The sequence below is a fragment of the Bombus flavifrons genome, chromosome 2, assembly GCF_040668555.2.
Source record: "Bombus flavifrons isolate JBK064 chromosome 2, iyBomFlav1_principal, whole genome shotgun sequence".
Lineage (NCBI taxonomy): Eukaryota > Metazoa > Arthropoda > Insecta > Hymenoptera > Apidae > Bombus > Bombus flavifrons.
In genome coordinates, this window is record NC_138443.1 from 3879709 (window position 1) to 3903668 (window position 23960).

The 23960-nt window shown below is 30.1% G+C and overlaps 2 protein-coding genes across 17 annotated transcripts; one reads left to right on the plus strand and one right to left on the minus strand.

The window, feature by feature from the left end:
- The first annotated feature begins 23 nt into the window (after positions 1 to 23).
- Positions 24 to 8162, plus strand: LOC138187347 (putative leucine-rich repeat-containing protein DDB_G0290503). 14 transcript variants are annotated; one of them, XM_069128053.1, is made up of 23 exons: positions 24 to 110; positions 708 to 880; positions 948 to 1100; positions 1198 to 1489; positions 1561 to 1613; positions 1691 to 1771; positions 1839 to 2108; positions 2177 to 2281; positions 2856 to 2924; positions 3005 to 3154; positions 3229 to 3432; positions 3528 to 3948; positions 4194 to 4339; positions 4485 to 4704; positions 4780 to 5046; positions 5236 to 5698; positions 5793 to 6462; positions 6531 to 6878; positions 6993 to 7160; positions 7221 to 7410; positions 7471 to 7624; positions 7692 to 7770; positions 7844 to 8162. In XM_069128053.1, the coding sequence occupies exons 2-23, from the start codon at positions 737 to 739 to the stop codon at positions 7934 to 7936; spliced, it is 4740 nt and encodes a 1579-aa protein (XP_068984154.1). In that variant the 5' UTR covers positions 24 to 110; positions 708 to 736; the 3' UTR covers positions 7937 to 8162. The 14 variants fall into 14 exon arrangements, with proteins under 14 accessions (XP_068984154.1, XP_068984137.1, XP_068984146.1 ...); XM_069128036.1 differs by having other exon boundaries at positions 30 to 324; positions 684 to 880; XM_069128045.1 differs by having other exon boundaries at positions 30 to 324.
- Positions 8163 to 8335: 173 nt separating this feature from the next.
- Haspin (haspin) lies at positions 8336 to 13944 on the minus strand. Of its 3 annotated transcripts, none has more exons than XM_069131393.1 (10): positions 13118 to 13941; positions 12833 to 13055; positions 10971 to 12711; positions 10244 to 10504; positions 10025 to 10175; positions 9792 to 9965; positions 9443 to 9710; positions 9085 to 9237; positions 8851 to 8993; positions 8336 to 8762 (listed from the first exon to the last, which is right to left on the minus strand). In XM_069131393.1, exons 1-10 carry the CDS (start codon positions 13345 to 13347, stop codon positions 8516 to 8518), a joined length of 3591 nt encoding a protein of 1196 aa, XP_068987494.1. In that variant the 5' UTR covers positions 13348 to 13941; the 3' UTR covers positions 8336 to 8515. The 3 variants fall into 3 exon arrangements, 2 of the variants coding, with proteins under 2 accessions (XP_068987494.1, XP_068987495.1); XM_069131394.1 differs by having other exon boundaries at positions 12833 to 13072; positions 13118 to 13251; XR_011176005.1 differs by having other exon boundaries at positions 8622 to 8762; positions 9093 to 9237; positions 13118 to 13944.
- Positions 13945 to 23960: the final 10016 nt, after the last annotated feature.

Genomic DNA, 23960 nt, shown 5'->3' on the forward strand with positions numbered 1-23960 from the left:
TTAATGGGACAAAGAAGAACACAGAAAACGAACGAGAGGCTTGACATAGCGGCAAATCAGAAAGTGATTGGCCAAGTAACATATAAGACGTCAGGATCGCTAATGCTAAAGTGAGAAAGCATTATATATATTGTATTCATCTTTTACTAAATGCTGTCATTGTTCATTAGATCACAAAATTTTATGGCTCCTCGCTTTCACAAACCTATTACTCCTTCACCAATCTCTCATTCTGTCGACAAGTTCAAATAAAGAAGAGGGGATAGCGGATTACTTATTTCGAGTCAGAAACCAGTTGCTTATTTCGAAGAAAAATTATACTATGTAATAATAATTTCTGCACTTTAAAAGCCTAAGCAGATGTATGTCTATTTTATAACATCGATAAAACCGAAAAATCTTTATTAATATTACCTATCAGTAACTCTGATGTCAACTTACAAAATAAAATATTTTATTATATAACTACATAGATTTTATTGATCACCATTTATGTTACTTTGCATTTTGTTTCTTAATAGTTACTATAGTATATAAATAAAAACAATCAAATAAATAATACAATTTATTTTATATTATATTATATTTTTAAAAAGAATTTTAGATTCAGATCCGTTAACAGTAATAATAATTAATGTTACTCATTTTTTGAGAAAAAAAAAAAGTAATTATGTCTTATGTAGAACATGGACCTCGAATTTTTTTAGCTAGTAGACATAACTCAGGAACACCTTTGATGTATGGTGACTATGTTTTACCGAAGAAACGTTTAGAAGGTCGATTAAAATTACATGATTCTTGTTCAGATATCAGAGCATGGAGTCCAAATTCTTTAGAAAATTCACGTTACTTTCGTGAACTTAATGAACATGACTCATCAGTACGTATTCAATTAAACAAAATATTCATATCAAAGAAAAACATTCTCACTATGTATTTTCTTGCAGATGGGAAAAATAATACCATTTAATGTAATTATTGATAATATTATTCAACTCAATCCGAAAGCACAAAATGAACTTCAGATAGTTAAAAAAGAACTTAAAAAATATAAAACTCTTAAACTTACCACTAAACAAGAAGAACAATTACAAAATTTAGTAAGTTTTTAAACAATTTGCTTTGTATATTAGTCTTCTATATAATAACTTAAAATTAAAGTTAAAAGTAATTTAATAATGTCATATTATTTTTTAGGATAACATTTCAAAAATAAAAGAATTACCACAGAAAAACAATTATACAACTGGAGTTCTAAAAGGTGCATTTTTCAATATCAGTAAATCAGGTCCTATAATTCAGTCAAATTTGTTATCAATTCATACACCTTGTAAAAGAAATTCACAGTCTAACACAAGAAATGTATCAGCTATAACAAACCAATATAATCAATTATATTCTTATTCTTTAACTATGTTTGATCCATCTTTGAAAAATTATAATTTAATACCATCATGTAGGTCTACTGTAAGATCACTTCCTTCTGCAGGTAAAATGATACAAAAAAGTATTTAAAAATTTTTTATATTCTAAATTCTTATTTGTATCTTAATTTTGTAGATTACAATAAAAAGACATCATCTTGGATAGAATATATTGATGTAGCCGTACAAGTAGTATCATTGTATCATAATCAATCTATTAGTACTATAATTAAAATTATTTAAATAAATGTAATATTTACTTACAGGTAAACACAGAAACACATGATATGGAAATACAAATTGACGATGAAGTTGATAAATATCTAAACAAAATTATAACAATATCTGTATGAAAATAATTGTGCTCTTTGTCATTTAAACAATATATTTTTATATAAATATTATTCTATCTAGGCAATGTCACAAACATCATTCACATCAAAATTCAGTAATGAAGATAACAGTGCAGATCTAGACAAAAATAGTTCACAAACAAATAATCACAAGGAACAAAGTTTTGAATGTGATGCTTCTTGCAGTAATAGTTCACAAGATATTGAAAGTCTAACAGAGTCTGACACTGAAATGGAAACAGAATCTGATTTTGATCTACATAATAGCGTTCATAAAGGGATTATCATCCAGAAAGATTCTGAAATTATAGTTTTGAAAAATGAACTCTGCGTATGATATATTAACTTAATAATTTATATAGTTATATTATAATTTATACAATTGTATTTAATTTCTAGGTAAGAGATGCTGAGTTAGAAGAATTACATGATATGAATAAACATTTGGAAGTTTTACTGAAAGAAAAAGAAAGTTGCATATACACTCAACAAGGAAATCTCAAAGCAAGTATATAAAATACAATTTTGTAGAATAATACTAAAGTATGTCGTATGACAAAATTGAAGTCAATTAATACCTAATAATAGTAGTAGTTCATTTTCAGTCTCCTGGTCAAAAGGAATTTGGTTCAGAATTATTTTCTCTATTTCCTTGTGTTCTCACTTATTCATTTACACACACATCCACTCACTCAGACACACAATTTTATTTTACTCTTATTTTACTATCACATATTTACTTTATATCATCTATTTAATTATTAATTATTATTATATGTCTATTTTCTGTTATCTATTGCACAAATCCTTATTTACATGTCTCTTCACTCTTTTCTTTTTTTCTTTCCCAATTTCCTCACCAAATTGACAACCCTATCTTTTCCTTTTTTGTTGGCTATCTCTCCTATACCAAACCTGCTTTCTAATTCCACTCTTTTTTCATGTGCTCTAAATTTCCGTAATTGTCCCCACAAAGGTTACATTTCTTTCTTTCACTCTCTTACCAATAGATATTCCACTTCTCCATCAATCCGCATCTCACTAGTGCCAGTAATAATACTTGATAATAATTATGCAGATGTTACATGAAAAATTATATAAACTGGATCATGAACGTAATTGCGAAGTAGAGGATCTGAAAAAGAAGGTAATATGTTTATATATTATTTTATATATTATCTTTATATTATTCCACTTTGAAAATTCTATCTTCTTTTCTTTTTCTAGCTCTATAGTTATAAATATTTAATGGAACAACTCAAACAAGATTTAAATGAGAAATGTGAAAGTTGTTATTTATATTCTGAAGAAATTGAAAAACTTCAATTGTATGTCAAAGAAACAACAACATTACAATTAGAAAAAGAGTTACTCTTAGTTAGTTATCATACATATCTAATATCAAGGATTAATTTTCAAATAAAAAATTATATATTCTTACTGTATTGCAGAAAAAGATACAAGAAATGGAACAACTAGTAGAAAAAGCAGAAAAATATAATATAACGCTAGATCAATTAAAGAATGTCTTAGAAGAAAGAGATGAACTTAAAAAACAAAATTATGAACAGAATTGTATATTAACAAATCAAGAAGAAAAGCTAAATCAACTGTTAAAAGTGATCAAAGAACTGTCTATTCCATATAATGAACAAGTACACTATTTTTATTATATTTATTAAACGCTTTATTCATACATAATTATGTACATTTACACGATTATGAATAATTATAATGTCAATTACGTTAGATGGAGACAAAGAATATGTTAGAAGTTTTAAAAACTGAAATTCAGGATAAAGATATTAAAATTGCTCAACATAAAGAGGAATTGGTTTCTATGAAACAAGAAATTAGTGATTTCTTCAATAAGTTAAAATATGTCCTAAATAATTTGGAAGAGCTTAATGGCGTTTGTGAAGAAATTTGTAATTGTTCAAAATGTAGCTTGGATATTGGTGAAGAAGCAAATAATATACTGTATAATATAAACATCATTATAGCAAGATTTCAAAGTTATAAAATAGAAAGTCAAAATCTCTTACAACAAATTGGAGATCTAAAGCATTATATAGAAAATGATAAACTAGAAACCTTCTTTGATCAAAATTTAAAATATATGATTTGTGAAAAACTCTCTTGTGACTCTGAAGTGGATTCAAAAAATACAAGTAATGCTGTTATTTAAAACATACATAATAATATATAGTGCATTATATACTTAAATATATATGAGTCACACATCACATATTTTCTATATTATAAGTGAAATCAATATTATATGATTTATATAATATCATAATAATATTATATATATATATATATAATATAATATATATGCAATACATATGTAATATATAATATATTATGTATAATTATACATATGTATATATATGTAAATATTTTGTATATGTAGTTGAAGACAATGTAGTTGCATTCAATGTAAAGCAAGATATGACTAATTCAAGTGAAATAGAATTTGACGATATTTCTAACGCAGTTAATAATAAAAATTTATTAAGTGAAATAGCAAATAATTTAGATTCTTGTGGACTTCAAAAGGTAATACATTTCATTGACCTTCTTCTTGATTCTTTTACTTAAAAAAAATAACAACATATTATAATATTTTAATTTTATTTAACATTATAATTTTATTTTAATGCCATATTATAATTTATCGAAAACAAATAACAACATTTAATAGGAATATTACAATTATACCATTAAATTAAGTAGAAAAGATGTCATAGATAATATAGAAAAGGAAATCATTGAATATTTTACACATTTTTTAATTAAGTTACGTTCTCTTACACAAAAGTTACAAATATATGTAGAAATCGAACGTCCTGTCATGATTAAACAAACTTATTATCTTTATGAAATTCTGAAAGATACACAATCAGCTATCAATGTTTCTCAAGGTAATTTAAACTTTTGGTTTGCGTTTTTACACATGTATATGTATATGTATATCAGCATATTAATTTTTTTGCTAGATATAACTTTGAAGAAACAACTATTTTCTGAATTATATAATCAGCATAAAAAAGAAAATAAGAAATATGATTCTTGTATTAAACAGCTTCCTAATGATTTATTACACATACAAAATAAGATAAATGAATTTATTGAAAACATTTTGTATCAGTTATTAAATGAAATATTACATACAGAGGAAACATATTTATATGATGAAAAAATTAATAAAGCGATTGAAATACATTTGAAATCTTGTATCAATAAAATAAATACAGCTCTACAAGGTAATTTTTAAATGTTTAAATTCCATTGTATTATAATTTCAGTTATATTTTATGTATAAAATTATATATTTGTAGTATTTTAATTATTTACTAATAGCAGTATTTCTAAAGGATTAATTCCTTCCACGATTATAATAAATATTAACTATATATACAGTATTGCTTTTTTACACGAAAAATTATGTTAAGGTGCTGGAGATCAACACATACAGATAACTGGAACAATAGAAGAACAGCAGAACGAATTAAAAAGAAAAAACTTAGAAATAGCTCAATTGAAAGAAATAGTAGAGCAGCAAAGAGGAGAAGGTATTGGCTTAAATGAAGAAAATATAAAAATTAAAGAACAGTTATCAAAAATAACTACAGCACTTAATAAAAAGGACGATCATGTATTGAAGTTAGAACAACAACTTGAGATACTTAAAAGTGAATTATTTATATATGATAAAGATTGTAATGCATTAAAAAAAGAAAACAAGAATTTAGAAAATATAACAAATAGATTATCAAAAGAATGTCGTGAGAGTAAGAAACAATTAATAATAAAAACTAAACAAATTAAAAATTTATCAGAGCAAGTTCGTGAACTTCTTGAAACTAAAAACCTAAAGACTACTTTAGAAAATAAGATTAAAGAAATAGAGAAAAGGTAATGCCTCTATTTGTTTTATAAAAGAAGAAATATTTTTTATAATATTAATTATTATTTTATATTATCTTTTAATTACTAACATCTTTTGCAGATTGAGTGATTTACAATTTGAGAATTATGAATTAGAAAAGAATATTATTCAATCCAATATGATCATTTCTACAAAAGAAGAAGCTATAACTACCTTGAAAAATAAAATTGATGCAAGTAATAATATTTTGTCACAAAAAATTAGTAAATACAAAAATGCAATGGAACAAAAACATCATGAAATCATAAAATTGGAAGATGAAAATATTTTATTAAATGAAAAACTGAAAGATGTTGAACATAAACTTATAGAAATGAATTTAATAATTGTATCCCTAACTGAACAAAATGATAAAATTAATATCATATATACAATGCAAGAGGATCTTGCAAAATTGGACAAATATGAAAAAAAATTAAAGGTTGAACTCAGTAATCTAAGAACACAACTTATAAATGATCAAAATAGTAACAAAAAACTTGATAATAGCTTAGACATATATCTACATGAAAATGAAATATTAGAAAAAAATGTGGAATATTGGAAAAATGAAAACTCTGAATTATTAATTAGACTACATAATGAAGTAATGGAAGAAAATCTAAAAAGCAAATTGTATACTCTTTCCAATCAAATATATGAAAGACTATTAAGTCTTCAAAATCTATCTAATTTAGAAAAAGATTCATCGAATAGCAAATTTATTAAAAAATTACATGATCAGTACATAGTTAGTAGTTTTTGAGATATGTTTTATTTCTTATTAACTATGTATTAATATATCTATTTTATTTTTAGATTCATCAAGATGAAATAATAGAGTTAACTGTAAATAATAGAATACAAAATTTCAAACTAGAATATAAAGATCAAAAACGAGAAGTAAAAGAAACTGAAATAGAAAAAATCGATGTACAATTGTCGAATAACGTAAATATAAAAGAAGTGCCTGAAAATAATTGTATAACATTTGAGCGATCCAATTCTCCAAATAATTTATTGATGAGGTATAAGATAGAACATATGAAAAGTGAACATAATGAAAACCAAAATGAAATAATGAATAGAGATGGTGAAATAAAACATCCTAAAGAAATTATTAAACATTTAGTACAAGAAAATGCTGAGCTTCGTGCTATCCTTAAAGTAGCTATTACTTAATATTATTATAGCAAGTATATTATTTCTATTACTACATTATGCTCAACTGTTTTATATTAGATGATACTTTTACTTTAATACTTTTACAATGTTACATAGTCTCAGATGGAAGAATATCAAGACAAAATAATATTAATGAAAAAAAACTATGACAGTAGTTTAAATGCAGTTTGTGAAAGGCACAAAGCAAACGTTGAAATTTTGCAAAAACAATTTGAAGATGACATGAAGAGTGAAAAAATGTTTGACTCAGAAAATTGGTTATTAGTATGTAACTGCACATTCATGTAATGAAACATTTAATTGAGAATAATTACATGCTTTTAGTCATTGAATATGAAAGAATTAATGGGACTACATGAACAGATAACTGTAATTATAAACAACAGTTCTGATGTGATTCATATGGAAAACGAAAATAAATGTTTATATGATAATGCTCAACAGGAATTTTATGCAACACTAAATGAAGTGGAGAAAAAATTCCAAATTCTACCCACAAATGTACATGAAGAAGGTAATACAAATAATATTTAAAATAAGTAATAAATAATATAACTGATATATTCATTTAAAGAATCAATGTACAAAAGAATAATATCATCAATTTCGAAAGAAAGAAATTCACACATACAAAATCAATGGCAATTTATGCCATTTTTAGGTGATGCTCAAAAGTATCAAACTTTACAAACACAAGATTATAAATCAAATTTGGGACATAACTTTGGGTAAATTGTTAAATATATCACCCTGCATTAAATATCATTAAACTGTACCATAAAAATTATGTTATAGGTACCACAATGGTGAAGAAAAATCTCCAGAATTAGAAAACAAATCTAAGAAAGACAAACAAATTGAAAAAGATTTCACTGTATATTTATTTAAATTTGTGTTTTTCTTTTTAGTTATATTTATTTTATTCTAATACATACTTTTATTTTCAGTTTGATCATCAAAGATGGAATTTTATTAATCAGTGTAGTGCATACCATAAATTGAGTAATATATATGAATATACTACATTTCCTACGAATTAATATTATTGAAGTTTTTCAAGATAAATTTCTTTAATTTAAAAAAAGATATTCGTTCTTTTACTTAAATAATAAATTTGTAAAGATTTTTTATAAGATGTTTATTCTGAATTTTAACATTGTAATGACTTCCTTACTGTAATTTATTATCTTACAAATTACGTAATTAATGATATACATTTAAGCTAAACACGTAACAAACATATAAACACATAAAACTAAACGTTTAACATTCAAATGAGAAGTAATTGCAATAAATTTTTATAAAAAATATAAAATCTCATTATTTGTAATAAAAATTTGGTTTATATAGAACAAAAAATTTAAAAAGTATAATTGTATCTTTTTATAAACAAATATTTTTTAATTTGAAATTAAATTATATGCAAAGAATATTTAAATACTGCAATAAAGATTTATTCTTTGAAGGACATGTTACAAACATATAAAAACAATAAAAATATACATTTAATATAATATTATTAAACTTACATATTTTTCTAATATTTATTAACATACAGATATTAAAAAATTTATATTGCTACTCATATTTTACATTTTGCAACTTCTATATTTTCTTTGTTATACAGAAGTTACTTCGGATTTCGAATTAATACGTAATAAATTAACGATTTTATCACAATTTGTTACAAAGTCAAAAGCACTGTTATATGTCAAAATTTCGTTTTCTAGTTCTTTAAGTTTTGTTATACCATTTTTATGAATTTTTAAGTTTCTCTTTTTATATCTAACTGCTGTGATCATTTTATCTAAAGTATAATGCAGCCATAAAATATTTGTATAGGGTTCAAATGCTTGCCAATTGTTCCTAAAATAATGCGCAAACAATAAATACGCAATTTAATAAGTGAATAATGAAAATTAATATATGGAAATTAATATACTTAAAAACTTACTTAACTTTATCCCTCATCAAACGATATATTTCAAATTGATATTCGCCCTGAGCTGTAAACAGTGTAGGATCTGATGCGAGGTCATTAAATACACTACATCCTTGATATTTAACTCTTGAAAGGGTGAAATCTATAATAGACACCTAAAGGCAGAAATTCAATATGTTTTTCAATTTAATTTAAAAAGAGAAATCTTACAATTAGCTAGAATTGAAAATGGTCTTTTGTATATACCTTCACACCTTTACTAATTAGTTCAATGTTTTTTTGCCCAATCTTATAATGTACATAATCTTCATTTGCAGATGATATTAATATATTTCCCCAATGTAAGTCTCTGTGTTCAAATTCAATAGCCTTTTCTGCAACTGCTAATGCTAATGCAGCCTATTAAAAAATATTAAATATAACTATTCAGGTTGATGAGAAATTAAATGTAAGTTAACTTGCCAGTTTAATTATCATATGAGATTAGTTGTATGTATTTAAAAATGAAAAAAAGACACAATAATTCGTATATGACAATGAAACTTAGAAATGAATGTTAATATACTTAAAATTCTTATAATATTAGGCACATTATAATAATAACCTGTATGAACAAAATATGAGCTTCTTCTGCAGTATTAAATACAAACGCTTCTAAATCTTGACCTCCATGTCCAAGTTCGAGAACAATGTATAATTGATCATCATTAAACATTGATGGACAATCATTATCAGAATGTTTCTCTTCATCATAGATATTCCACAATTCTATAAGTCTTTCTGGATATTTTCCTTTTATACATTTAATATCTTTTACTTCTACAAATCCATCAGTATTGTATCTGGTGTTGAATCTTAAATTGTGTAATTCCCTAAAATTATTTTTATTAGAAGATTAGTATCATAATGAATTTTAATATTCATTATAACTAACAAATTGTAATTATAATTACATTGCAATTACAATTTCTGATAATATCTCATGAAATTTCTTTTGTGGTTCTCCATTTACACAGTCACTACCTTCTATAGGAATAATCTTTATAACAGATTTTTTATTTTCTTGTTCATAAAGAAAAACTTCACCATATACACCTTCTCCAATTTTTCGGCAGTGTTCCAGGTATCTAAACAAATTATTATATTACTATTCTTTAACAATTTCATTATATATACATATACTTACGAATCAGAAAAGTATGTTGTAAATGGTATATAATCTTTTTGTGAACATCTTTGTAAAATAACTTCTCTAGCTGTTGAAACTACATGTTCTTCAGTAACTTGGATATCACTGTCATTATTTTGGATGTTACATATAGAAGATTTTTGATGATCTGTATGCAGATATATGAATATAATGATAAAAACTTTATTAAAAATTAAATTTAATGATATGACTTACTATTTAATAACGTAAATCTCTGACTCTTAACAGGAACAATACCATAGACTTCAAGAAATGATGCATCTTCAATAGATTTCACTGTTTTATGAATTGGAACTACACGAACTGATATCCTTTTTGAAACACGTGTGAGATTGGTGGAATCACAAGTTTTATCTTTGTTATTAATCAATTCATATTCTGATTTATTAATTACCTCATTGGTTGTTCGTAATTTTGTATTACTATCATTCTTTTTTATGCAGCTTTGTATAATTCCTACATATATGAAAAATTAAATTAATATCATTATAATATATATTTAGAAAATTGTTATTTATATTACACTTTTAAGACCTACCCATTTACAACATATTTACAAAATAATGTATATTTTGTCTATTTTTTAAATAGAAAAGCATTTTTAGAATGAAAACTTATTTTAAAGTAATGAATACTTAAAAAATAAAAAATATATAAAAAGTATAAAATATGAAATGAATCATGTATATTATATCATAAAAAACATAAAATATTAATATTTCAGGTTAATGAATTTTACAGTAATATTTTGTTTTGTCAAATAAAGACACAACATTCAAATGTTTGCATGATCATATATGTATTATATTAAATTTTCTCTGTTAACATTACAACAAAATCAATATAATGTATAATCTATTAAATCAAAAAGTTTTAGTTAAAAAATGTATAAAAAATGTCTTTTTAATCATTGCATAATTACCTTGTGTTTGCATATTTAAAATATCCTGAACACTATATCTCCATTTTTTACCTTTGCCAACAGATAATTTATCCAGATTAAATTTAGTTTGTAAATTGTGCAAAATTGACAAAGATCTTGCCCAAGATTTGCCTGGTTTTAAATAAACAGGTTCTCCAACTACTCTATGAGCATTATTAGTACATTCCTCCGTTATATTTTTTAAAACTGATAATTCCTTTCGTGATAATATCATTTCTCTTTCAGTGTTTGTCCTTTCTAAATGTATCTGTTTTTTCTTCAGTTCTGTACTATTATCACAATCTTCTGCAATACTAACTAAATCAAGATCCCATTTAGTATATTTTTTTCTTTTTGTAACTCTAATGGAATCTTGCAATTGCTTCAAAACTACATGAGATTCACCACATTTTCTAGTACTGTCTACAGAAGAATGGTTTATACTTAATACACTGTCTCTGCTTGACAGAATTTTTTCATCTACATTTGCTATATCATTGTTTTTATCATCAGATGATGAATCTGATTTCGTCAATTTAATCGGCACTGAAGTTGCAGGTAATTCTTCCTGTGACTTATTGAATGTTACTTTTTTATCAGTACTTATATTTGCAGTAGATGTTTTATTTAATTTAACAAAATCAGAGTGCCTCTCATTATTTAATACAGTACTTTTTTCATTTATCACTAAATTATTAATAGATATTTTTACTATATCATTTACTCCAATATCATTGCCTAATGGAGTTTGAATACTTCCATTGGTATCATCAAATAAAGAACGTGACATATTTGCATCATTAGAGAATCTTAAGATATGTTTGTCTATTTTCACATTTGAAGTTTTATATTCTTCTGTTAATATTGATTTATTGGGTATATTATTTTTTTCAATTCTATTTTTTGAAACATTTTGAACCGAATCTCTTTTTGTTAAAAATTCTTTCTGATCACAATTCTCGCTATAACTAAGTTTAATCAATGAATCTACATCTTTTTTATCTATATTTTCAAATTGATTGAAATTATACTTACTAAAATTAGATGTGTTTGCTAAATAACTAGATGACTTATGTTCATCTTTATATTTTTTTATTATATTTGTTCCTTTACACAAATCATCACTTATTAGTTTAGATTTTAATAAAATTTCATTATTTTCATTAAATGAGATGTTGCTTGACAACATTGTGGAATCCTTCAATTTTTCAAAATATTTAAGTGGAATTGGCGATAAAGATATTAAATGAGCATTTGATCTAACAGGCCTACCATTAGGTGTACTACTGAATACATTTTCGTATTTTTTTCTAAAATCAAGTGGTGCTATGTATGGATTTGTTCCTAATCGTTCTAGTTTAATAGTACAATGTTTTATTTTTGCTTCATCATGTTTTAAATTATCAATACTGATTCCACTAATTGAATGTTGGTCTAATAATTGATCATTTTCTTTTAGTAAATTATTTTCTATTGTATCTAACTTACTATTCCATTTTGATACAGCAGATCTGTCTAAATTAATAAAACATGGTTTTATCTGCACATTGTTACAAGATTCATCACTTTGTATATTACAAGCTTTTTCGCTGTTTTTTACAAAATATTTTTTATTATAATTTTTTTTAGATTGTTTGGTATATGAATATTTAAATGGCATTTTACTCGTTTTCATTTTATTCGTCATTTTATTTCTCGTTTTACGTAATTTATATTTTTTATAAGATAAGTCTTCTTGTACCTATTCAATAATATATGGATATTTATTACTAATACTTTTAATATGTGTATATATTAACTTATAATGTAATTTTAATGTAAATTCAACATTATGTAGATATACTTTATAATATCAAACCTACTTTAGATTCTCCATTATTTTTGAACTCAGATACATTTTTCTTAGACATTGTTTTTTTCGTAATATGCACTTTTATCTTTCTGTGTGTTGATTTAGAAACTGGTTTTGTGTTAAAACTTAATGTTTTATGCAATGAAGATTGGAGATTGTTTATTTCAGATTTACTATCTGAACTAGTTAGTAGTATTGTATCACTATGTGCCTTTGGCATAGGTGGTGGAATTCTATTAAACAAACAATTCTATTAATAATTGTAATACAATAAAGCAATAATAAAATTTCGTACCTTGCATTTTTAATTAGTCTATCAAATGTTGTCTCAAAAGGATCATTATACATAGAATCATTATCAACATCTTTCTCTTCAATTATATTTGAATTATCATTTAATAAAACACGATTTCTGCTCTTCATAATATCTAAAGACGAAATAACCATTTTTGGTACTGGAACTACAGCTTCTTTACATTTTTTTCTTTCATAGGTTCGAATACATTTGTTGACTCGTCGATTCATTTTGAACACCTTTTTATAATTTATTTATTTCTACGTAAAATCAGTTTCTCTTCTTTTCGTTTAAAAAGCACAGAAATTTCACATTTCCATAATAAAAATATATCAGATGATATTACCTACTAAACAATATCATATATTCCGCAAGATTTAACATCCCAAAATCAAAGTAAATAAAATAGTAAAGTGAAATGAAAACCAAATCTTTTTACGGTTTTATTATGGTACAGAAAGCGCGTTTTTTAAAATTAAAGATGGTGTATCAATGTTATGGCACTAACAGAGAAGAAACGAGAGTGCTCACGCTTATGATTCTGCTTGTTTCCCGATTAGTGCTGCACCATGCGGTCAAGTGCTGAGATTAAATAAAGCTAGCATGTGCAAGAACCTATAAAATTAGAGATCTGCCCTGTTTGGTTGCAGTTTAGCATATACAAGAACCTATGTATTTAAGCTTAAAGTTAGGGATCTGCCCTGTTTAGTTGCACACTAGCATTGACAAGAATCTATTGACAAAGTCGTGCAATAGTGAAACTAATTGTATGTTGCCTAAAAAAGAGAAATTGATTGTTTATTATATCTCCTTTAGAGAAACGATAATGAATTAGTGGAATGATGCAATTAATAGCATCAGATGCAAATAATTTTAATATTTTTCCATACCCATTTAGATTTAACATTAATCCTCAGTACTTGGCATGTCAATTGTACTAGCGTGAATATTTTTTCATCGTTGCATGGAACCACATATTCTTTTTTCTTAGTACATACGATGGTGTTTGTTGAGACGGCCTTGCATATGAGGTCATATATTTTCATTGATGAGAAATCAAACATAAGAAAATTTGAGTTTTGAGTTAAAGATCTCAACTTATCGCGGGTCTTTAAATATTTGTCGATCGCTTTGATTCTTAGTCCCTCGTCCTCTTTCACTTGCATTGCCCTTTTCTACGATAGGTACGATAAATTTAAGATCTTCAGTTTTGAAAAATAGAATTGTTTCTATATCTCCATTATTGCAACACTTGGGCCCCGATTCTTATGCAATTATCGATTTGTAGAAACAAATAAAAACGTTTAATAAAGAAAAATTTAAAAAAAACATCACAGAATATGGTGTTGAACCCGTTGACAATGTCCAACGAGACCGCTGTCACGTAAACTTGAGGGTTGGGTGATAAAGTAAAAATATCTGAGTCGTAACACAACTATTAATTTTGTTTTAATTAAACTTTATTACAAATTCAGCAATCAAACTGGAATACACACTGAATTAACATAAATCACAATTCATTCCAACCACGTTATGTAAAACTTAGTTACACCGATACGTCAAGTACGTGACTGTTATAAGGGTAGAGACAGGTAAAGATATGTTGACTATTTTAAGGATACAGAATAAGTGAATTTTACTGACGATACTGTGTCTGAGGAAAGCTAGGGGTGGGTGTGTCTAAGAACACGGGACTATCAGATTTGTTGGTGATAATTTTGGTTAAGGAAGTGAGAGCAGTAGACACCGTCTCCGATTGGATAATAAGACGGTTGGTGGACCAGGAAGGGTTTTAGCCGCCCTCGTGAGAAAGTTGCTAACGGAACATACCAGACGTGAGAAAAAACTAACTTTCCGTGTTAACCCGTAGTAAACAATAAACGTAAAAGGAAACCTAAGACAAGAGATACTCGCTTGGTCTGAAGAACCTTAACTATGAAAATTCCAAGAACCCCGGTGGGTACTTAGGACTATTGAGGGTACGCGCCAAGGATGTGCACACATCTGGGTGCCATCCTGCCCGCGGTGTGTGGCTAGGTCTCTGATGTGAATTGACGTTACACCGCCAACGTCATCTCGCTCCGGGAAACCATAACCCCCGACACGGCTTGCACACGATTTACCGCGTCCACCGTCGAGCGGCCTCGCCGGAAGCTGTACTGGCTTTCGTGCCAACTGGACACCCGCTCTGACATGTGGGCCCCCAGACAGGCGGCAATTACTCTTTCAAAGAGTTTGCCAACCTCGTCTAATAGGCACACCGGCTGATCGTATTACAGTGCCTGGATTCGTTTGAACTAGTCAGCAAACGATGAAAGTTAAAAATTATGATTAATTATGTTAATATGAATAACAAAATTAAAATTAATAAAATAAACAATGAAATTATTATTATTTTTTTTCTATTTATTTATTTAAATTTTACAATTTGTCCAGTAGGACATTTGGTAAAATGTTATATCTTGGTGTTGTAATAATATAACATGTGGGTGGTTACCCCCAGCAGGGTACCATCTTCGTGTTTGTTAGGTTATGTCCTTTGTGAGATCTGTTGGGTGTTTCCTTTTTAGTCTTCTTTCTATGTTTGATGTGTTGATCGTTTCCGCTGCCAGCCGGTTCGGGTGCGTTGCTATTCTTTCTCTGTACCTTCTTGCGTATCTGCTAATCTCCTCCTTGACCATTGGTATTCCAAGGTCTTTCCGTATATCTTCGTTTCTAACGTACCATGATACGTTTACTATTGTTCTGAGGATTTTAGCTTGGATTATCTCTATTTTGCTTATATGGCTCATTGCTGCTGTTACCCATAGTGGTATTCCGTACGTCTAGACTGGTTTTATGATCGTTTTATATATTTTTAATTTGTTTTCTATGCTTAGTTTGGATTTTCGACTCGTTAACCATTGCATTTGTCTCCTTGCTGTCTGTATTTTGTATATTATTGATTTAATATGTTGTTTCCATGTAAATCGTGTATCTAGGTGGAGTCCTAGGTATTTGACTTGCCTTGTTTGTGTTATTTGCGTGCCGTTTAGTATAATGTTTGGTGGTATCTGTTTTCGCAGTGTGAATGTAATGTGGTTGCATTTATCGGGGTTTGCTTTAATTTGTTTATCTTGAAGCCACTTTTATATTTTTGTGATATGTTCTTGTAGTAATGTGACTGCTGTTACAGGGTTAGTGTGCCTGACTAGTACAGCTGTGTCATTCGCAAATGTCAATATTTTGCTATTGGTAGTTGTTGGTATGTTGGCCGTGTATAGTGTGTATATCATTGGTCCTAGAACGCTTCCTTGCGGAACCCCTGCCTTGATATTTTTAACTTCGGAGTATGTATCTTTAATTTTTACTATAAAGGTTCTACTGCTTAGGTACGAATTTAATAAATGATATATTTGTTCCGGGAATTGAAATTATTGTTATGATAAGAAATCAAATGTATCTTTAAATGACAGATTTAACATCAGTATTCGACAATTCATAGATGGCTTGTAATATTTGGTTCTAGTAGTAAGCGTACATGTTACATTGTTGCTATTCTCAATGTCCTCGCAAGCGCAGATTCCGAATTAAGTCGCTAATCCTATATGTTACGCTGACTTCTAAATTTATTTCAGCTTCAAGCCTCAACTGTCATTCTATCCTTGTAAAAAGTAAATTTTAATGATTTTACGTCAGCTTCGTATATAATCGTGTTTTGATACTCCAAAAGCAAATAATAGTGAATATTTTTGGAAAAAATACGATGTCTTACTCCTCCAGATTTTAATAGATTACTCATAAGCAACATTTTTTCTTCTGAGATACTCCAGAATTATCCAGCGATTGCATTTTGTTTAAATGTTTAATATTAAAGATAATGACACGTAATGGCACGAGAGAAAGAAACAAAAGGATAAAGGGTAGTGTGCTAGTGTATCGCGTTCGTGTCTATATATATTGTCCATTAAACGAAATATCTCGAAATTTTCTCGAAATATCTACTCAATTTTTTTTTATTATTATTTAATTTGTACTTTACAATTTGTCCAGCTAGACATTCGGTAAATTTTCCTAACTTAATTGCTAAATAACATGTGGATGGCTATCCCCAGCGAGATACCATCTTCGAGTTTGACTATTTTATTTCTTTAGTGAGGTCAGTGGAGTGTTTTTTTTTTAGTCGACACAATTTCACCACATGAGTACACCAATTACCTAAAGAATCCAATAAAACTGATTCCAGAAATTAAAGAACTGGTACACAAGGGTTCACGATAGCATACCTACGCTAGTCTTGCATGGTTCCGACACGGTTAATAGATGTTAGATTGGTACATGAATATCGGATAATGTTACCGTAGGGGATTAAAATACTAAAGTATAGCGATATAGTGGACTTAATGGACTGATCTTATGACGACCTTGGCAACGACAATGGATACGAGAATGGAAGAACGACTTTATGACGAAATCGGCTATGTCCCCGGACTATTTCAACTTATAAACTATATGGATAGAACGACTAGAAGAAATAAAGTTACGGCTCAGGAGGTTTCGGAGCCCGCAGGTCCCGTCGGTGTTGAGCGGGTGGTGCCTCCCCAGGCTCGCCCCGACGGTTATCCAGAGACTGGGTGAGGAACGAGGAGAGGATGGTCGGTCCCAGGACCGCCTCTCTTTCGGTGAGTGCGGCCGGAGACCAATTAAAAGTGTTGGAGGGGGATGGTGTCGATAGGACTCCTACAGGGAGGCCGGGGTGAAGAGTGCCCTTAAGGAGACGACAGCAGTGAGGAAGACCAGAGCCGGGCATATCTTGATTGAGCTCAACAGTAAAGTAACGGCGGACGAGGTCGCTGACAGCTTCAAGAAAGCTATGCGACAGGGTACGGAGATAGTTCCTCTGGCTAACAGAGAAACACTCGAAATGAAAAATATAGACCTGATAGGTACAAGGGAAGAACGAATCCAAGATATAGCAACGGGATTAGACATTAAAGAGGAGCAATGTATACAGGTGAAGTCCTTAAGGATGACGCTATGGGGAACGCAGCAGGTGGTTGCGATGCTGCCGGCGAGCACCGTACCCAGAGACAGGCCGATTAGAATTAAAACAGAGTTGACAATAGCGACGGCTATTGGGCTACACATGTTGGGAAATAATGCTGCCAGGCGTACGGCGATGAGCCCAGGTAAAGAACTGTGTAGGCGATGTGGTGATAAGGACCATACCATTAATCAGTGCACCAATTTTGTGCGTCCGATTTTCATCAGGTACTCGCCGAACACGCCGTGTCCCGTGAGCACCTGGGTCATCCTCGCGATCGCGTCTCCCCGCGACTGGTCGAATAAACTTTAGATTTAAGTATTAGATTCAACTAGAATCAAACATACGATAAACACTTATTAAACACGACATAGTACTACGCCAGAATAATTTACTTATAATTCTCAATGAGAATTGATTGTAAAATTCTTCCAAATAAAAAAAAAATATTTCTTTTGTAGATGAGCTTTCCTGTTCTTTGTTTATTGGTTATTTTCTACTTAACATATTTGTAGCTTTATTTATGTAATATATTTCACCTTTGTTTATCTTGATTGGTGGTATTTGCTGTTGCATTTTGGAGCTTTACCATTTGGCAGTGTTTGTTGTCTTTTTGTTCACCTAAATTCACGAGTTCTGCCCGAGCAGCCGAGCTGAGAGGACGTGAAGCAGCGGTGGTACAGTGCGTCATAAAAGTGCGGAAAGTGACTAAAATAAATACACGAACGGCTACGCCCATAGCTAAATGTTGGAAACCTACGTTTTCCATTAAGAAGACTATAAAGAAAAACAAAATGAAAGTTACACCAATAAAGATAATTAATAAAGACGAACAATATTATATAAACAAAACAACAGACACAACAAAGCCAAGTCAACAAATAAATCAAGATCAGGACTGCTCAGATACAACTGAAGTGGAAATGGAAACGAACAAAGAAACAACACAACAGGATGGAAGCTGGAAGGTGGCGACCTATAATAAAAAAAGAAAAATTATAGGTAATATAGAATCAGAAAAACAGCGATGGCTGCAAGAATTACTATTAAGAAATTCTTTCAGCTCACTAACGGAAGAAATAGACGATGACCCAACAAGCAAAATCACAACTCAACCAACACACATTACAAAACCACCACCAATATTTGTCGAGGCGCAAATAATAGACCCGCTTATTGATAGATTAAACAACATAGCTGGGAGGAAAATTACACAATGAAACAAGTAAAACTGGAACAGGTAAAAATCCAAACTCCCCAGAAAGCTATAGAAAAGTAATAAACGAACTTAAGGGAAAAATGCCACACGTACCAGCTCAAAACAGAAAGGAGCTACAAAGTAGTCATAAGAGGACTACATCCAAAAACCAACATAGAAAAATTAAGTGAGGAACTAAAAAAAATAGGACACAAAACAAGAGCAATCAATAATATGACCAGGTATGACACCAAACAACCACTACCATTATTCCTAATTGAACTAGAACCGGGAACCAACAATAAAGCAATATATGAAGTCAACAAAATCCTAAACACAATAGTAACAGTGGAACCACCACGCTACAAAAAAGAAATACCTCAATGCATGCGGTACCAACAATACGGACACACAAAAAACTATTGCAATAGAAGCCCGGTATGTGTTAAATGTGCAAAAAAGCCATTTAACAACACACTGCCCATACACAGGAAAAATTGAGGAAGTTAGATGTTACAATTGTAACGGAAACCACCCAGCCAGCTATAAAGGATGTGAAATCAGGAAACAACTACAACGTAAACTGTTTCCACCACTTCGCAATAGATCAGTTGATAACTACCAACAACAACAAAATACAAACAAACAGAACAAAGAAACAAAGCAACATTGAAAACTCAAAATGAAATAAAATCTACAATCAGAAACACAGACATCCAAGTAAACCGAAGTTACGCGCAAGTAACACAAAATATCAGACAAGAAACGCCCATTAACAATCAGAGTCAAACCAACAACACCGAAGACACTACAGAAATCAAAGAACTACTAAAACAATCAATTAAAAATACTGATATACTTACAAAAATGATAATCGAACAAAACGCAACCCTCAGACAGCAAACGGAACAAATAACACTTATGCTACAACTACTCACAAACATGCTGAGCAAAAAATAAGAAATAAAAATGGACACGCTTAAAATAACAGCCTGGAACTCTAACGGCCTACAACAAAGGGCCCTAGAAACCAAAACATACCTGTACAGTAACAACATAGATATACTACTCGTATCAGAAACGCACTTCACTACAAAAAGCTATTTAAAAATTCCGTACTACACCATTTATGACACCAAGCATCCCCCAGGAAAAGCACACGGAGGGACCGCAGTAATAATAAAAAACGACATTAAACGTCACCTAAACAGCCAAGTCAGTAAGGAACATATACAAGCAACCACCGTTACAGTACAAACTAGCAGCAACCATTTTCAGTTGTCAGCAGTATACGTACCGCCGAGAAACAAAATTACACCTCAAAAGTGGGAAGAGTACTTTCAACAATTAGGTGATAAGTTTATCGCAGCGGGAAACTACAATGCAAAGCACACAATATGGGGATCAAGAATCACTACACCTCGAGGTAGAACCTTGGAAAAATACATTACAAACAATAACCTCAATATATTATCCACAGGAAGACCGACATACTGGCCGACAGATCTGAGCAAAACACCTGACCTACTTGATTTTGCAGTTACAAAGGGACTAAACGCAAATAAACTAAATATAGCACCCAGCCTCGAGCTTAGCTCCGACCATACACCCATAATAATTACATATAGAAAAAAACCAAAACTTCAAAACAATCCAGAGACACTAAGCAACAAAACAATCAATTGGCAAACATTTAAAGAAATAATTGAGAGCAAAATCAACTGCAACATCCCATTGAAAACACCTGAACACTTCGAACAAGCAGTAACAACACTTACAGAAACTATTCAGGAAGCAGCATGGGCAACCACCATACCTGAATCAACAAATAGACAAACAAAAATCATTCCACCAGACATCCTCGAAAAAATCAGAGAAAAAAGAAAAGCGAAAGCAAAATGGCAAAAACATAGAACAAAAGAAAACAAAAAACACCTAAACAAACTTGCAAAAGAAATAAAAAACAAAATAAAAGAACACAACAACAACGAGTTCACAAAATTCATAGAGTCATTATCCGCACACGAGAACACCAACTACTCCCTATGGAAAACGATAAAAAAAATAAAGAAGCCAATAAAACTAGTCCCAGCAATCAGAAAAGCAGATAACACAAAAAAAGAAGCAATGAAGAACAAGCGGAAGAATTTGCCAACCACCTAAGCGACACATTCACACCCCATAATATCAATAACAGCAACCTCAATTGTCATACCGACGAGGATGCAGTAACCACTAGTACCTCAACCGACAAACACTACATCATACCTAAAACAACAGCACAAGAAATTAGAAACATAATCGAAAAAACAAAAAACAATAAAGCACCAGGAATCGACCTAATCAATGATAAAATCTTGAAAAACCTTCCGCCAAAAGCGATAAGACTAATTACAATAATATTCAATGCAATACTAATAATTCAATACTTTCCTAAGCTATGGAAACTGGCACAGATCATAATGTTACCTAAACCAGGCAAAAACCCACACCAAACAGCATCATACAGACCAATTTCACTACTTCCTGTACTATCCAAAATACTAGAAAAAATAATTTACGCCCGCTTAAAACAAATAACAGATAAGGAAAAACTGATACCAGATCACCAATTTGGATTCAGAAACAAACACTCTACGATAGAGCAAATGCACAGGTTCGTCAAGAAATTTTACTAGCAATAGAAAAGAAACAACACTGTACAACTCTCTTCATGGACATCGAGAAAGCATTTAACAAAGTGAACCATGGAAGCCTCCTACAAACAATCAAAAAACATTTCCCAGAACAAATCCACCACTTACCCAAATTATACCTAAGCAACAGAACCTTTGTAGTAAAAATAAAGGGCGCATATTCTGAAATTAAAGACATCAAGGCAGGGGTACGGCAAGGAAGCGTTTTAGGGCCAATATTATACATGCTATACACGGCCGACATATCAACAATTACCAACAGCAAAATACTGACATTCGCGGACGATACGGCTGTACTAGTCAGACACACTAATCCAGAAACAGCAGTCATATACCGAATGAATAAAACTGAAGTCATATACGGAATACCACTATGGGGGACAGCAGCAATGAGCCACATAAATAAACTAAAGTCGCTACAATCGAAGATACTAAGAACAATAGTCAATGCCCCATGGTATGTCAGAAATGAGGATATACGCAAAGACTTAAAAATACCAACGGTCAAAGAAGAAATCGGCAGAAAAATACAGAGAAAGAACGGCAACACATTCAAACCAGCAGGCTACTGAAGCAAGCAAAACTCTCATAGAAACAGGGCTAAAAAGAAAACATCCCACTGACCTCGCTAAAGAAATAAAAAAGTTAAACTCGATATGGTATCCCGCTGGGGGTAGCCATCCACATGTTATTTAGCAATTAAACTAGAAAAATTTACCGAATGTCCAGCTGGACAAATTGTAAAATACTAATTAAATAATAACAAAAAAAGACATTTTCTTACAGAGCAGCGAAAAGCTGAAACCATCAATTCAAAAATCAAACCTTCTTATTTTTTATTTGTGATGAATGAAATCTTTACCAATATGTATGCTACATTTCTCTAATTATAATAACAACAAACACAATATAATTTGGAACATCCTTGCTTACTTAATAAATGATAATTAAATACATATCAATAAATAAATATAATTCAAATTATACCTCGTTTAATCGGAAAGATTACAAATACGTTAGTAGAAGTTTAATTTTTAAAAAAGTCAGAAATAAAATTTATTTTTTAAATTAGTACCTACATGCACTGTCTCAGCGATATCTGACATTGTATCATGTTACACTATTCTACCGCGGTGAACCATCGAGTTTTCCACTGCATCAAGGGGAATCTCCCTTTCTGGTGTTCTTTTTCTGCAATTATTGGAGGTTTCCTTCGCAAAAAACTACGGTGCAACTACAGCAAATTCTGTCTATAATCGTGCGTGTGTGACAGTGTCACAGAGCCATAAATTAGGAATAGAAAAACGAGGGGGGCCTAACGAACATTCTGCAGGTCATCGAAGCAACAACGTAGACAGTGTCCCAGCGTTAGAAGAGAGTAACAGCATGGCCACTTCTGACCTAGGTCCCGGTGACACCCCCGACAACACCCCCTCCATAAGAGCCAAACCCATAGTATATAAACCTTCCCAAAATCAGCTCTCGACACTCTGTCCTGACATTCTTAACCGTCACTTTGTTGAATTCACATAATAAATTTTGCCACCATATCTAAAGTCTGAATTTTTTTTACCTTGCTCGTGAAACGATTAAACCTACGCGAAATCATTCAAACAACGCGAGGAAATCATCACTCTTCGACGTGACAACAGCGTATATGCCAGTATCGATTGCCAACCATCGATAATTTATCTTCTGTTTATAAACAAGGGTTGATCGAGCTTGAAGACACCGTAAACAATTGCATATGCGAAACTGCAAGTAATGTCTGTTATAACTCAATTAAGAATAAGTATCATCAATGTATTTAATTTCACTGCCCGTGCGGCATCGTGGGCTAGCAGACCTTATCGTTTTGCGACTGTGATGCCTAGTATATTCGGACATCATTTACACAATCGTTGACACAGACGAACGTTGAAACGA

Excerpts from the sequence above, each read along its gene's own strand:
- LOC138187347 (XM_069128027.1), top strand. The coding sequence starts at position 671 with ATGTCTTATGTAGAACATGGACCTCGAATTTTTTTAGCTAGTAGACAT. Across the intron at positions 3,433-3,527 it reads CTATTCCATATAATGAACAA|ATGGAGACAAAGAATATGTT; the intron begins GTACACTATTTT and ends CAATTACGTTAG. Across the intron at positions 4,340-4,484 it reads ATTCTTGTGGACTTCAAAAG|GAATATTACAATTATACCAT; the intron begins GTAATACATTTC and ends AACATTTAATAG.
- Haspin (XM_069131393.1), bottom strand. The coding sequence starts at position 13,347 with ATGAATCGACGAGTCAACAAATGTATTCGAACCTATGAAAGAAAAAAA. Across the intron at positions 12,712-12,832 it reads AAAATAATGGAGAATCTAAA|GTACAAGAAGACTTATCTTA; the intron begins GTAGGTTTGATA and ends ATTATTGAATAG. Across the intron at positions 9,238-9,442 it reads CTCATATTTTGTTCATACAG|GCTGCATTAGCATTAGCAGT; the intron begins GTTATTATTATA and ends ATTTTTTAATAG.